The sequence below is a fragment of the Squalius cephalus genome (genome assembly GCF_949319135.1).
Source record: "Squalius cephalus genome assembly, chromosome: 1".
Taxonomy (NCBI): domain Eukaryota; kingdom Metazoa; phylum Chordata; class Actinopteri; order Cypriniformes; family Leuciscidae; genus Squalius; species Squalius cephalus.
The window spans coordinates 35,385,541-35,401,250 of NC_137122.1; the positions used below are offsets into that span (position 1 = coordinate 35,385,541).

The 15,710-nt window shown below is 37.0% G+C and overlaps 1 protein-coding gene across 17 annotated transcripts in view; it reads left to right on the top strand.

The window, feature by feature from the left end:
* srcin1a (SRC kinase signaling inhibitor 1a) overlaps positions 1 to 15,710 on the top strand; it is a 120,097-nt gene that overhangs the window by 99,606 nt on the left and 4,781 nt on the right. For all 17 annotated transcript variants that reach the window (XM_079849628.1, XM_079849633.1, XM_079849620.1 and 14 more), the window contains 7 exons: positions 1,132 to 1,292; positions 8,466 to 8,641; positions 9,354 to 9,484; positions 9,599 to 9,746; positions 9,862 to 10,171; positions 11,089 to 11,508; positions 12,286 to 12,438. In XM_079849628.1, coding sequence (XP_079705754.1) covers positions 1,132 to 1,292; positions 8,466 to 8,641; positions 9,354 to 9,484; positions 9,599 to 9,746; positions 9,862 to 10,171; positions 11,089 to 11,508; positions 12,286 to 12,438 — 1,499 coding nt within the window. The remainder of the gene's footprint in view (positions 1 to 1,131; positions 1,293 to 8,465; positions 8,642 to 9,353; positions 9,485 to 9,598; positions 9,747 to 9,861; positions 10,172 to 11,088; positions 11,509 to 12,285; positions 12,439 to 15,710) is intronic.

A 15,710-nucleotide genomic window follows, 5' to 3' on the forward strand; every position in this document is an offset into this window, starting at 1 on the left:
TGAAATTACATCCAGGTGTGTTAGAACAGGGCTGGGAATAATGATGTGTTCATTTCTCCTGGGAAGTTCCTCCTTACAAGTTCGGAAATCGTAATTATGACATGAAGTGATTTTGGTCAAATAAACTTGCTGGGCAATTTCATATTTTCACTTACCAACTTAGAGAGAAAGCTTTTTTAGAGATAATGAAACAAAATAAAGAGCAATGGATGCACATTAGGTGTGTAATTGTGTATTATTCTGTGTATTTTATCATTCCGTGCTTTCATGGAGAATGATGGGAAATGTACATTGGTCTCCTTGTAAACCAGCTAAATGTTTTTGTGGCAAGCTTTATAATTATTTAACTTTAGTACGCAGAATATGTCAAAATATTGCACCATCAACATTCAAAGCTTATTATGAATAATAAATATCTGCTGTGATTATTTAATTGACCTACCCTCAACTTGAAATGTCTGGGCTTATGTGACCTTCAAGTGGGAAATCACAGTTTCCACAAAAATATTAAGCAGCACAACTGTTTTTACCATTGATAATAATAAAAAATGTTTCTTGAGCAGCAAATCATCATATTAGAATGATTTCTGAAGGATCATGTGATCAAAAAAAATAGAACAAATTCAAATAAATGTAGTTCTTTCAAAAACTAAAATCTTATCACTTTTAACTGTTTGCTTTTTGCATATTAATTATTTGTTTGTTAGATTCATGCTTACATCATACAAGTTGTGTAAAAGTAAATCAGGAGTATTTACATACGATTATCCACTGATTCAACAGAAAAAAATAGCTTTTTGCAGTTGTTCCATATTGTGTTTTTACCTTGAATGTGTGACAATTGTCTAACTTGGCCGTAGGAGCTTCCCAGTTGCACTTGAAGGCATTATTTACTAAAATCTATTAAATATGACTTTATGGTTGCATTCATGTACGCTCAACTTTTAAACACATTCATTGCAACATGAACGCAGCAGAAACTCTGTTGGAAGGTCGAACTCCAGAAGCAGGACTAAACAATGCTGGTTTAGAAGGTGTAGATGGGTAAGTGCAAACTAATTCATATTCAATTGAGTGTGTCTTTTGAGCTCACAGTGTTGATTTTTTTTTTGTTTTTGTTGTGCTTATTAGCACTGACTCCATCTGCCCCGCTGGCACTGATGCCTCCGCCTTCATCTGGGGTCTCTCAGGCCTCCACCGTCTCCAGGCTACAGATGCAGCTTCACCTGCACGACTTACAACAGAACGCTACCGATCTGCGCAAACAGCTCGCACAGCTCCGTAAAATGCAGGTAACACTTCACACGCAAACACACAATCTCAGGCATCACTTCACACAGCAGGTAATGTCGAGCACTAAACAGGCATGACCAGATAAAGCGGCATGCGATAAATTACATCTCTTTCATGTTAATCTGAGTTTTTGTCTTCACTGCGGGTGACCGTCCAAATCCTGCTCCGCATAGCTGGATATTAAAACATTTCATCAAACCTCAAAGGTCTTCTTGGCTGTCGTTTTATGGCTTATTGTGGCATTTAGCTTTCAGGGAGTCAAAACAAGTCAAGTCACATTTATTTATATCACAGTAATAAACAAGAAAATAACAGCGTTAATGTGGCATAATTCATCAATTATGAAACAAATTCAATTCAGCTTTAAGCAGCTCTACAGAAGACAATAGTGTCATTATTCAGCTCAGTGTTGAGGACACAAACATTTCCTGATGCTCAAAACTTTGTAATTTCACTCCTGTCTATTGTTCACAGAATCAATGCAAATGGTCACACATTGCACAAAATCCTGCCCCAAATCACTTTATTTTGATAGCTGTAAATTATGATAGTTGTATTTTTGAATTGCTCAATCATTGAAACAAACTGTGGCACAGTTGGAAGGTCAGGCATTGTCATTATCACAAGACCTCTCAAAATTGGAGTCATTGATGATGTACTGCTGAAATATTGAAAACTTAATGCATACCTGAGGTCGTAATGTGGCATGATGCGAATCCAATTGCCTGTTACACCTCAGGTGTGCATTAAAATTTCAACACTCAAGCAGTTCAGAGTCAATTATTCCATGTACATGTGCTTATCTCTAGACACTGGTTTCCATCCCTAAAACGTTCTTCGAAGTTAACTGTAATGTGGTCAGCAAACCTGGAAATACAGTACTTGGTAGCCATATTAATCAGCACCTTGAAATGTGTGGTAATCAATCAGAATCAAGAACTGAGCAATGCTGAGGTATGAAGGATTGTACTAACCTGCACGTCACACTGCAAACCATCTCGATGTTTGCCTGCTGACACGGAGGACGATTTAAGGAGGCGATACAGAAGGTGGTACAGGAAGGTACAGACGGCAGGAACAGCAGCACTGATTTGTAGTCTTCGCGATATCTCACTGTGTAATTTATTTACACACAGCAGCAAAAACAAAGAGGATGGTGCTGAATGGCCTCATCTGTTTTTTACGGCAGATTTGTTGCATTATGTCCTGTTGGAGCTCAGTGTGTGTGTGTGTGTGTGTGTGTGTGTGTGTGTGTGTGTGTGTGGTGCGGAGGAAGAAATTCATTGATCTTGGTCATGTCTAGAGTTTAGTATGGAAAGTTGGTGTGCATTGCGCACTTCTACATTCAAAACCAAAAGACTGGATGATAAAATCAAACCTGTTCAAATGTTTTTGAGCATTTTTAATTGTGTTTCTGATGTTTTTAATACAAATTTGCAAAAGATGCAGTAGGGTCTAAAAGTCTGAGACCACATTTAAGATATTGGATCCTAAATAACACAAAATGACTAACAGAATAAGTTTGCTGATTTATTAAACAGCTTTGCATTGTTACAATGTCTCCAGTATATGTAAATGAACAATGTGTACTTTTTTGTGTTACTTGTCAGCAAAAAAAATAATAATAAAAAAGCCAGTCATTTTGCATCATCCAGTGGACTTTTGACAGCTATGGCTTTTGTTAAATCTACAGATCAGACTTCTGCATTTTTGTATTTCTGCCCATGGACAATCAAATCAACAGATGTTCTTTTGGCAAATGTTTTCTAGTCATATAGCTCTGATTTAACTTTTTTTCAGCATTTCTACTGCATAGACAGACAGATTTTATTAAAACCCCATTTTACCATCTGTAAATTACCACTTTTAATTACTTTCTTTGTATCATATGCTAGTGTTTTACACCAGTGTGTATACAGGTTGGGTTCCAGGTACAGGTCAGAAATTGAGAGAAACAGAAGGATCTTGCTTGGGGAACAGGGAAGGCCTTTGCAAGCATAAGAACATTCATATATCAGTTAGAAATGTATCTGTCAAAATGTCAGATTTTTCAGATATAGACCAACTAGTCCAAGACAGCAGTCGTCTCAGACGAGCAGGATGGATATACAAGCTATGTCCAGCTGGGACGAAATCTGTTAAATAAAATATATATGTATACTGTTGTAAACTGTTGAAATTCCTTGTACGGACAGCTGTCAGATTACCATGGTGACATGTTGAACAGGAGTATGATAAAGGGAAATGCTTGTGTTAGTAAATGTGTGAAGGAGAGAAAGGGAGGATGCGTTGGGAGCTATAGGGAGGACTGAAAGCGATGGCACAGTAACAGTCTGACAGATCCTATTGGATTGTGTGCCTGTCATACTCTTTCCTTTCTAATATTATATATTTACATATATATATATGTACAGTACAGGCCAAAAGTTTGGACACATTACTATTTTTAATGTTTTTGAAAGAAGTTTCTTCTGCTCATCAAGCCTGCATTTATTTGATCAAAAATACAGAAAAAAATGTAATATTGTGATATATTATTACAATTTAAAATAATTGGTTTTCAATTTATTATACTTTAAATTATCATTTATTTCGGTGATGCAAAGCTGAATTTTCAGGATCATTACTCCAGTCTTCAGTGTCACATGTGACATCCAGTCAATCACATGATCCTTTAGAAATCATTCTAATATTCTGATTTATTATGAGTGTTGGAAACAGTTCTGCTTCCTAATATATTTGATGAATAAAAGGTTAAAAAGAACTGCATTTATAAAAAAAAAAAAAAAAAATTTTTTAATATAAATCTTCTTTATTATCACTTTTTATCAATTTAACACATCCTTGCTGAATAAAATTATTGATTTATTTAAAAAAAAATAAAGAAAAAAATTACTGACCCCAAATTACTGACCAGTAGTGTATATTGTTGTTATAAAAGATTTCTATCTTGAAAACATTTGCTTCTTTTTTTTTTCTTTTCTTTTTTCTTTTTCTTTTTTTTATTCATCAAAGTATCCTAAAAAAGTATCACAGGTTATGAAAAAATATTAAGCAGCAGAACTGTTTCCAACTTTGATAATGAATCATCATATTAGAATGATTTCTAAAGGATCATTTGATAGACTGGAGTAATGATCCTGAAAATTCAGCTTTGCATCACCAAAATAAATGATAATTTAAAGTATAATAAATTAAAAACCAATTATTTTAAATTGTAATAATATATCACAATATTACATTTTTTTCTGTATTTTTGATCAAATAAATGCAGGCTTGATGAGCAGAAGAAACTTCTTTCAAAAACATTAAAAATAGTAATGTGTCCAAACTTTTGGCCTGTACTGTATGTATGTATGTATGTATGTATGTATGTATGTACGTATGTACAGAATATATTTGAATTCAGAAAGGATGCGTTAAATTGATCAAAAATGAGTGAAGTCCTTTAAATTAATTTTAAAAAAAGAAAAGAAACTGTTTTCGCCATTAATAATAATAAATGTTGAGTAATAAATCAGAACGTCTGAAAGATCGTGTGACACTGAAAACATTAGAATAGAAATACATCAGAATAGAAAAGTTATTTTGAAATATAATACTATTTCAAAATATTACTGTTTTTACTGTATTTTTGATCAAATAAATGCAGCCTTGGTAAGCAAAACAGACTTTTCAAAAACATAATAAAATCTTACTGACCACAAACATTTGAACAGTAGGGTATATACACACACACGCATATTAGAACCATGACTGTAAAAATCTTGAAGTCATAGAAGTTCATTGATCAAAAACGTGCTGGAACGCTGTATTTATTACACTCCTGTGTACAGTATAAGTAAGTGTGAGTGTGTGTGTTTATGTGTAAGCGAGCATGTGTTCAACTAGTCATTAATTTCCCGGCTGCTGCTGTGTGTGATTCACTCCTATAGCGGGGCAGGCAATAACTCTTAATATCATACTCAATGATGAGATGGTATGGGCCAGCAGGGATGCAAAGATGGAGAGAGAGAGGGAGCCGGCCTCAAATCAAGTGAGCTTTTCAGTCAGCAGTGCTTTAATGAAAACTGACTGTGGAATGATAGCAACCGGTGTGACTCATGAGTGAACACCTGCATCTCACCCCTGAACTCTCTAAATAAACAGAGTAGAAAAACTGGAAATTAAGGTTCTACAGAGACTCTCTGGAGCAAGGAAATTTTATCTTTTGTACAACAGAGTTCACGTGATTAATGCCACTAATTTGCTTATTCGATTAGTGACATAGAAAGAGTGCAGAATCTTAAATATTCCTTATTGTTTCTTACATGTTCCTTTATCAAAAGCCTAAAATCATTTATTTCCAGGTTTATATGGAATTTTCAACCCTGAGATTTTTTATGTGGTGTTAGACTTTTGGACCCTACAGTATTTCTAAACGTTTTTGATTGCATGATTTCAGTTCATGGAATGCAGAAGAAAAAAAAAATAGGTCTTAGTAATTTCAAATCCCACACTGCAAAAACTGCACTATTTTTTTCAGTTAAAATAAAATTTTAAAACAAGATACATTTACTGGAGAAGCAACACTAGGTGAGACATTAAGACTTATTTTCATAAATTGTGTCTTTAATGTACACTGTAAAAAATCATATGATCAATAAGTTATAACAACATGTTTTTGCATAGCTTTAATTCACCAAACTAAGTTTAGCAATTTTCAACTTTTTGTTATAAGTTATACAAGATTCAGCTCGGTTTAATGCAGTTTAATGCAATTTAAGTTGAACTGACTTAAACATTCAAGTTGATTGTACTTAAAAAATGTATGGCAGCAGATTTTTTTTACAGTGTATTTTGTCTTACTGCACTGGCAGATTTTTCACTTGTTTTAAAGGTGCGATGTCACACGTTTTTTAGGCCAAATATTTTTGTGTCACATTCAGCAAACATCTCCTCACTATCCGCTAGCTGCCTGTCCCCACTGTAAAAAAACGCAATCTCTGTAGACAGCCCAGGCTCCACAAACGGCAAGAAAAACAAACTGGCCCAGCCTGGACCACGAAACATAACAAACAGTGTTCCAGCCAATAACCGACAAGAATGATTTGGGGGTGAGGGTGGGGGTGGGGGTTGGGGGGTTAGTGCACATGAAGGGGGGTGTGGGGAGTGGAGGAGAGAGAAACATGAAGAGGGAAGTTAGCTAGAGGAGAGATGTCCTAGACAACGACAACGACTAACGTTAGCATTATATTCTCTTGAATTTTGATATGGCCGACACACGACCAAAGAGGGGGAGGGGACGGGATGAGGAAGAGGGAGGGTCGAGTTTTGTTTGACAATACTTCGAACGTCAACAAGAAGTGATGTCACCCAACATTGCTTAGAGCACCTTTAAGTATAAAGAAGTTTATATTGTAAAGTGCATTAAAGATACAATCCATGAAAAGCCTTAATATCTTATGCAATGCTACTTCTCTGGTAAACTGGTCTTAGTTTAAGAGATTTTTATATGGGAAAATAAGTCAAAAAGACTGATTAAACTCATTAAGATGAATTTTTGCAGTTCAGGAACGTATAATAATCTACCCCAATTTTAGGGTGGATGTGAGTTGGAAGACAAAGAGGCAAATGGATGGAAGAGTAGAGATGTTGTGACAGTCCGGGAGCGCGCCGCATGGGGATGGCGAGATTGGTGTCAATTGCTTTGGTGTTGAGAGCCAAGCCACTGGTGTCATGACAACAGCAGATTGCTGAGTTAGACAATTACCTGCCTGAATGCCAGAGCTCGAGACACGGCCCCTGCCCTCATCCCGTTACCTAGGAGACATGGATATGTTGAATAATGCATGAGACTCATAAATAATTCAGCTCGAGGAGGAACTACCACCAAACGGCACTAAAATCGGGTCGCACACACACACACACACGTACAGTGTACAAAAACACAGTGTCACACACTTTTCTCATTATCGGCACAATGCAAGTGACAAAGTCCAGCCGGTTTTCCTCTCAGGGCAAACAAACACTGTGTGCAGAATGCTTACGCATCACAAAATTATGGTGATGTCTGGCATTCCAACTACCACTAGTCCTTCAACATACACTGATGTAAAATACTAGAAAATAAGCTCAAGGAAATGGATGCGCATTTACAAAAAGTCATTACGGCGTTCAAGAGACCTTAAACGAATAATATCCATCATTAACACTATCAAGGACATGCTGTGCAAACAGACTTATACTGTATATACACACAAACACGCGCTCTTGCAAGGTCAATTCTATGATTTCATACCTTCACATTCAATGTGACAGCTGCATATGGTCAAAGACAGGTCAATGTTACGTATGCGCTCATATATGAGTCATCTGATGGCTGTGTTGTGAAAGATTGTGCAGCTGACCTTCTGTAAAATGCTGAACGTAGCCACCCATGAAAGCCCTCGCACTGCATAATGCTAAACAACCATTTATAGCCTTAGACTTTAGTTAATCTAGGAACATGTCTTACATTGTATAAATCACTTCAAAGCAGTGGTTCTCAAACTATTTGACTTGAAAGCCTCCACTGTCCAACCTAACATAAGCAAAATATTTACAATATCCCTGCTGTAATTATGACAAAGCTGCTTGTTTTCAAACTTTATTATCAGAAACCAAGAATATTGATGTATTTAATGAATTAACCATGATTCATTTTGTGATTTTACAGAAGTTTCAAGAACTGTATGTTCTTCAGTAAAATAATAGTTATTCATTTTTAGTTATTAATTTCCCACACACCTACAGAGGAGAATGGAGAATAAATTGATGTATAGTTATTGATTTAATGGTTTGTTTTTAAGCATTTAAATTTGGACTTATTTCAATTTTTTATTTTAAAGTCATCCTGCAGCCCCATTATAAAGTTTGCTGAGGCCCTCTGGTTGGGAACCACTGCTTTAAAGTGAAATTTTCCATAAGATTTTATGATCTCTATTTTCTCTGGAACACAAAAGAAGATATTTTTAAGAATGTTTCCACTGTTTTTTGTCTGTACAATGAAAGTGGGCTTCAAAGTTGAACTTTCACTGTATGGACAAAAACAGTGTTTGTTTGCATCTTGTCATTTTTGGATGAACTATTCCTTTAAGCAAACGCAATGATGCTGTAAGTCATTCTTAAAATGTCTGTGTGTTTGCGTGTAGTTGCAGAACCAGGACTCCATACGCAGTCTGCTGAAGAGGACAGAGACAGAGCTGAGTCTGCGTCTGTCTGATGCGCTGAGGAAACAGGAAGACCCTCTCCAGAGACAGCGCCTCCTAGTGGAAGAGGAGAGACTCAAGTACCTGAACGAGGAAGAACTCATCATACAGCAACTGCAGTGCGTCTCACACACAAAATGTGCTCATAATGTGCTGATAATGCCGTAGCGTAGAGCCATTGCATTTTTATTGCGCAGGTTCTAATCAACTCATACCTGAAAGTGAAAAGATGCATATAAACGAGGTATAAACAGTCTCAGTTAAAGACCTGCAGACCCACAACAATGGACAGCATTTCATTGATTTATTTTGTTCCAATTAAAAGCAGCGGGGTGACTGAATCCGCCTCTTCAACTCACTGCCAGATCAGTCGTGTTGCTTTTAATTGATAGCGGTTATTAAGTATAGCTAACTGCCAGTTGATGTGATTCAATTATTAACGGGACGCTGTTTGTAACAAACCATTTTGTGGGGGGTGGATTTATTTGACGTGGTTAAATTGGATTTTGAGTGTAAACACTCTGACTGTGTCTCTGTCGTTTAGTGCTGATACAATACACCCTGCTGCACTGACACTTATTCAAATGCGTGCCGACGCTCTAGCGGGTTTGGGATTTTCTATAAAAAAGTTCTACATTTTTGAACTTTTTAAATGTCATAACCATCAAAAAGTGCAATATTCCCTTCTGTGTAATAAAACAGAGATCCTTTATAATAACTTCCAGTAATAGGTCATTAATTTAGTGACATTTAACAAGCCATGCGGGTTTATGCTTTTTCTGAAACGATCAATATGTCATAAAACTAATGGGAGGATGTTTGTGTTGACAGTGATCTAGAAAAGTCAGTGGAGGAAATACAAAAGGAGATGTCTGTCAGTCACCGACACGTGACAGTGCAGGAGCTGGAGGAGAAAAGCTCGCTGCTGCGGAAACTGGGAGAGACTCTTACGGAGCTGAAGAGTGAGACTCATTTCTGTCCTTCACATCCAGACACTTGAACCTCAGCTCTGTTTAGTTACGGAATAGAGTCAGCGATGCTCGTTCACTGTTTTTCTCTTTGTCTCTCTCATTCAGATCAGTTCCCAGGGCTCCAGAGTAAAATGCGGGTGGTGTTACGAGTGGAAGTGGAAGCCGTGAAATTCCTGAAAGAGGAGCCACACAGATTGGACGCCCTACTTAAACGCTGCAAATCTATCACAGAAACTCTCACCACACTGAGGAGGTAGACAAACACTTACTGACTGCAATGATTGAATCATTACTGGTCTAGCCACATGGTCTGACTCTGCCTCAATTTGCTCTTCATCATTTTGAGTGCTGTAATATGGTTTAATCAGGCAGGTGAATGAGGGAGTATGGAAAGCCCAGGATGAGTATTCCAGCCCCTCTCCTAAACTCGGAGGAGGGGACGATTACAGGAAGAACACAGACTTTGACATTCCAACCAGCCCACCGCTAAGCCTCAATGAGACCAGCCTGGCTAACTGGAGCCCTCACTCGGGTCAATGCCACGGCCACTCTAACCCATCTCATGCTCAGCGGGAGAAAGATTCTCATGGGGTGGTGGGCTCATTGAAGGGACGGGGCCTGGAGGAGCTGGGGGGGCGAGGCGGGTCTGATAAGGCCTCGTCTGTGGAAGTGAGACTGGTGAGGAATTAGATTTAAGATGCGAGTAATTGTTTATCTGTTGAATAATTGTGTTTTAAATGCATGGAATATCAATACCTTTTTTAATTTAGTAATGTTGTTTTAATATGTAAAGTCCGAGTCTGATTTTATTGAAGGTATATTTTTAACATTTAAGGCATTTATTCCAATGTCAAATTTTTTTCATTTTGAATAAAGTATTCCGAAAGGTAAAAATGAACCTTTGTGCCGCTGAAAAGAATGACAACGATTTAATTTATGATTTAAAATTCCCATTGTGCAAAAGTGACAGAACTTACGTTTAGTAATGGGGGTCATTCACTACAATTAAAATTCAAACGATTTTTTCTTTTGAAAGAAATTAAGGATTTTATTGAGCAAGAATGCATCAAATTGTTCAAAAGTGTCAATAGATTTGTTTTAAAAAACTGTCTGTTGATCAAAGAATCCTGAAAAAATCACTTATCACAGTTTCCACAAAAATATTAATCAGCACAACTGTTTTCAACATTGATAATAATAAGAAAGGAGCATCAAATCATAATATTAGATCGATTTCTGAAGGATCAAGTAATGATGCTGAAAATTCAGCTTTGACATCACAGAACTAAATTACATTTTATAATATATTTGATATAATAATAATATTTCACACTAATACTGTTTTTACTGTATTTTTTGATTAAATAAATGCAGCCTTGATGTGAATATAAGAGACTCCTTTCAAAAACATTAAAACATCTTACAATCCCCAAACTTTTGAACAGTAGTGTATATAGTTTGCTTTTAAAATCTTTTGAATGTTTTAGAGCTGAAAATTCACTCTTGGTGTGAAAAGGCTTTAACGGTGGAGCTTGTTCACTAGCTGTTTTAAAGCACTAATGATCTTAGAAAATTTCATCTGTGTGTCTCCTCAGGCAGCAGAGCGGGACTGGGAAGAGAAGAGGGCCAGTCTAACACAGTACAGTGCTCAGGACATTAATCGACTATTGGAGGAGACTCAGGCTGAGCTCATGAAGGCCATTCCTGACTTGGACTTTGCCGCCAAGCAGATCAAACCTGCTCAGAACCAGAACCAGAATCAAAACCAAAACCAGAGCCAGAGTCCATCTAGCACCAATGCCACACCTGAACACAGGCCTAATAAACCTCAGCATAAACTCTCCAGTAAAGATGGCGGATCCAGAAGAGGCTCGGATGAACTGACAGTGGCAAGGTATCGTACAGAGAAGCCCTCAAAATCCCCTCCTCCTCCACCTCCCCGCCGGAGTTTCCCCTCCTCTCCTGGGCTTACTACACGCAGCGGAGAGATGATCATTCCTGGAAAGAGTATGAAGGTGACTGGCAACATACAGAAATACATGACACCCACACAGATTATGTTGCATGTGTGCATTTATGCATGCAAACTTGCTCAAACATTTATATGCGAGCTGTTCCTGAAAGAGAAACACAGAGAGGAATCAGGGGAACACACTACATCACTTTTATTTGAGTGCAGGGTCTCAAAAATGTCAGGCATCTCATAAAAGCCACCTGTGTTTGTGGGTGTGTTAGTTATGGTTGATATTTTCTTTATCACCCTAGCTGTTCCTATGGTGATAAATCACCTGATGGTAACAGGTGAATTTGAAAGAGATTGAGAAAGATTTAGTTGGTTCTGTGTGTTCATTTCCCTTGTGTTTACTATTAATTAAGATTTAATCATTACATTACAATGGGACATATTCTGCACATTTGCAGGCGTTTTGTTATTATTTCATGGAAGTCAATTATAATGTTAGTCAAAACAGCCATAATTTAGTTTAACAGGATTCATACATGCATTCATTTATACATAAATCCATAAATATTTATATTTCATAATATCGATCAATTAATTTATTAATTGTTTAAAATCAAATTGATTAGTTATTTAATTCAATATTTTCTTGTTCAGATGTTTTTTATTCAGACTTACAGTCCATATAAAACAATTTTTGGGGTCACTGTTATACATGTATGTACAAAGAGTATGTCTCCATAGTACATCAAACTTTGTAACTTGTTTTACATTTTGAAAGTGCATATTGTATTTTCAGATTTGTCCTTTTTATATTTGTGTATGCAAACAGAAGTCCGAATCAGAGGAGAGCGAGTCTCTGAAGCCACATGTTAAGCTGCGGCGGAGTATATCTGAAGCCCCCCGATCGGCCTCCACCCCTCCGACCATCGCTGGTGGAGAGCGAGAGGAGGGCGACGATGACAAGTTAGCAGCTGAGCTGGAGGTGAGCACATGTTTTACCTCAGGAATCACATCAGACCGTCTGTGCCCTAACGGCTGAAGTGTTAATGTTGGTGATTAATGTCCATATGCCACAAGCACCAGATGTGTCTGCTGTACACCCACAGAGCAATGCAATTACGTTCGCACACACACTCATACACACATAGGTGGGTTCTACCAGTTGGATGGTTTGCTCATTCATTAAACACACATTAGCAGGCAGGAGATCTGAATTTCTGTCTGTGCTCTTTGGCTCATGACCTATTAAGCTCAAATGAGTGGTTTGACAATGTCTTGTGCTGTACTGATGTAAAGTGCTGTTAGTTAAGCACTAGTGAGTGTATTGTGGGATACCGCTTGTGTCTAATTTAACTGTACATAGAATAAAAAACCATAACACCTCAAATATGCCACATCACTTACCCATATACTTTATTTCTAGATGAATTAGTAGCTTCAGAGCAGGATTATGCACCACTCCAGTTGAATCCCTTCTACGTATCAATTCTATTTCAGAATTTGAAGGATGCAGAGTTGTAATTTGAATTAGAATTTATGGAAGTTTATTAGAAATGGAATGAAATACAAAGAAATGTATACACGTGCTCTAATAGTTTTAAAATTATAAATATGTATGTGTGTATATATAATTTTCATTAATAATTATTAATATTGTGTACGGCTAAAACATTTTTTGTCTTTTTGCCACCAGTGCATACCCTCTATTGAAGTATTAGTCTTCCAAAACAAACAAACAAACCAACAAAAATCTTACAGACCCCAAACCTTTGAACGGCATTTATATAAACTGTATGGAAAATTTTAAATATATAAATTTGTTTTTCAAAGACTTTTCAAAGTTTTGACGGTATTGAACTTAGTTTAGAGAAATTACACATATAATGATGCAGTTATTCATCACAAAACTTTTAAAGGACTGTGCTAAATTTCTTTAAACTGCAATTCCAAAACTATCATTCCAATTTAGCATCCTATGTACTACTGCTACTAATTCAAATTCCAACTTTTGCCCAATTCTGCTTGAGAACATGCAGCAAATCTTTTTTTAATTAATGCACAATTAAATTATAAACTTTCTCCCCAGACGTCTCCATTTACATATTATCATTTTGCCTGGAGTTCACTACAGTGCATTTCTCCTGACTGACACCACTTGAGCTGTGTTGGTGTTGATTTTAAGCTTCCTTGACCTGCTTCAGGGCAGAAACACTAACAAACACTGACACACAAACTGCAAGGCTCATTAACACCAAGTAGACAGATTTTGTTATCTTGGTTGAGTGGATGACAGGTTAAGCGAGCAGATGTCTCTTGTCCTCCATCCCCACTGCATGTCTCTGTTGGAAACCCTGTGGAGACCTGTGGAGATCTGAGCACTGCTGCAGTGACACCATGCCGACCTCCATCTCAAACCTAATGAGCCTCACAAGCTGCGTCTCAAAACAAACCCATAACTCAATAACACAATACTTAATAACACTCTACATTAAGCATCGATGAAGAAATAGCTGAGATGATAAATAAAGGTACAGTGTGTAATTTCTGATGGTAGGACATGTTCCACCCAGTTAAAGTGATATTGAATTATGGGATTTACAACCCAGTATGTAAATGTGTATGTCCTTAATGATTGACTTTCAGAGTCTCTAGAGCTTTTCATGAGGAATCCTGTTTGAACTGATATTGTGCATCCCATATTTTTTCATTAATTCTTTTCAATCTCCCTGAACGCTCAGCTCTTTGAGCGATATCTGATTCCCCCCCTGCCCTCTCCCAGGAAACACCCTCCTCCCTCTAGTTTACAGCTGTTGCCCCATCTGCCCTCGGCTGGACAGGTAACAGCCACTACTGCAAGCTATTGTGAACTGCTGTTGTACACTCATGCACACTCACACATGCATCTATAGTTTACCCCAAATGCTCAAAGTGTCCCTCTGAAATGTTAGTCATGCTCAAATATAGAGAGATGCTCTCAGGCACACACTCACACACACAAAAACAAACCAGAAAGATATTCCCACTTCACAGAGTGAGCACAATCACAATTAAACATTCACCACCTATAAAGTGTGTGTGTGGCCTTGCCAGTGCATGTCTGCTTTGTGTGTTGAAATGCCCAATTTCCTCCACTGAACCTAAAGGTTGTTTGATATTTTATTGTGGTAGCACTCACCCAGATTTCTGAATTTTGCTGTTTTTAAATTTGTACAGTATATGAGCTCTGTGATCTTTAAAGGGATAGTTCATCTAAAAATGAGTGTATTGTCATTAACTCATTCTCATGGCGTTCCAAACCCGTATGACTTCTGTGGGAAAAAATACGAAATTTTGTTTTACTATGCTCTTTTCTATACAGCTAAAATGATTGGGGACTGAAAGTAAAATAAAAAAGTATGCAAAAGCATCAAATATATCATAAAAGTAGTCCATAAGACTCAAGCACTTTATTTCAAGTCTTCTAAATCCATTATACTTTTAATACTAAAAGTTATAATACAAACCGACATTTAAGTTAATTAAAGAAATATAGCTGAGTTAGATATGTCAATAAATCAGCTAATCCGATTCGCAAAACTAGCCTGAATGATTTGTTCACAAATCACGCTCTCAACTCCCTGACTCAATAATACAATCACAATGGTTAAAAGCTCAATGGAGGGAAAGATTATCAGTGAATAACAGTGTAGATTTTAGTAATTTCCTCACAAAACAAGACTGTAGCATGTCAAATGGACTATATTTGGACTACTTCTTTTGCATTTTTCGAAGCTTGAAGACATGATAATTGCCTTAAACAAGAGTGACTAGAACAGTCTTCAGAATGTGTACCACTGATTTTGACCGTCATGAACGCAAGTAAATGATGACACCGTTTTTAGTTCTGAGTGAACTATTCCCTAATGTGTTTGCATATTTATGTGTTTTTTATATCATTTTTTATCTCTATGTGTGCTATACTATATATGTACCAGCAGCTGACTGCATCTCAGTCTGGTTTACATGAAAACTCCAGTGATTTTACAGAGAAACCTCTGGTAAGAGGCTCATATTTACCTTAGAATCTCATACTTTTATGAATCACATTTTAGGGTTAATTATACAAATAACACCTGCTATATTTCAGATGCAGCATGAGATTACCTCCAGTCCAGTTCCCCAGATAGTCTTGTCTGAATGTAACTCTCTCCCCACGTCTCCTTCTGAGGACTCAGCACAGACCAGACCGTCTAACAGTGCTCAGACAATGAAAGA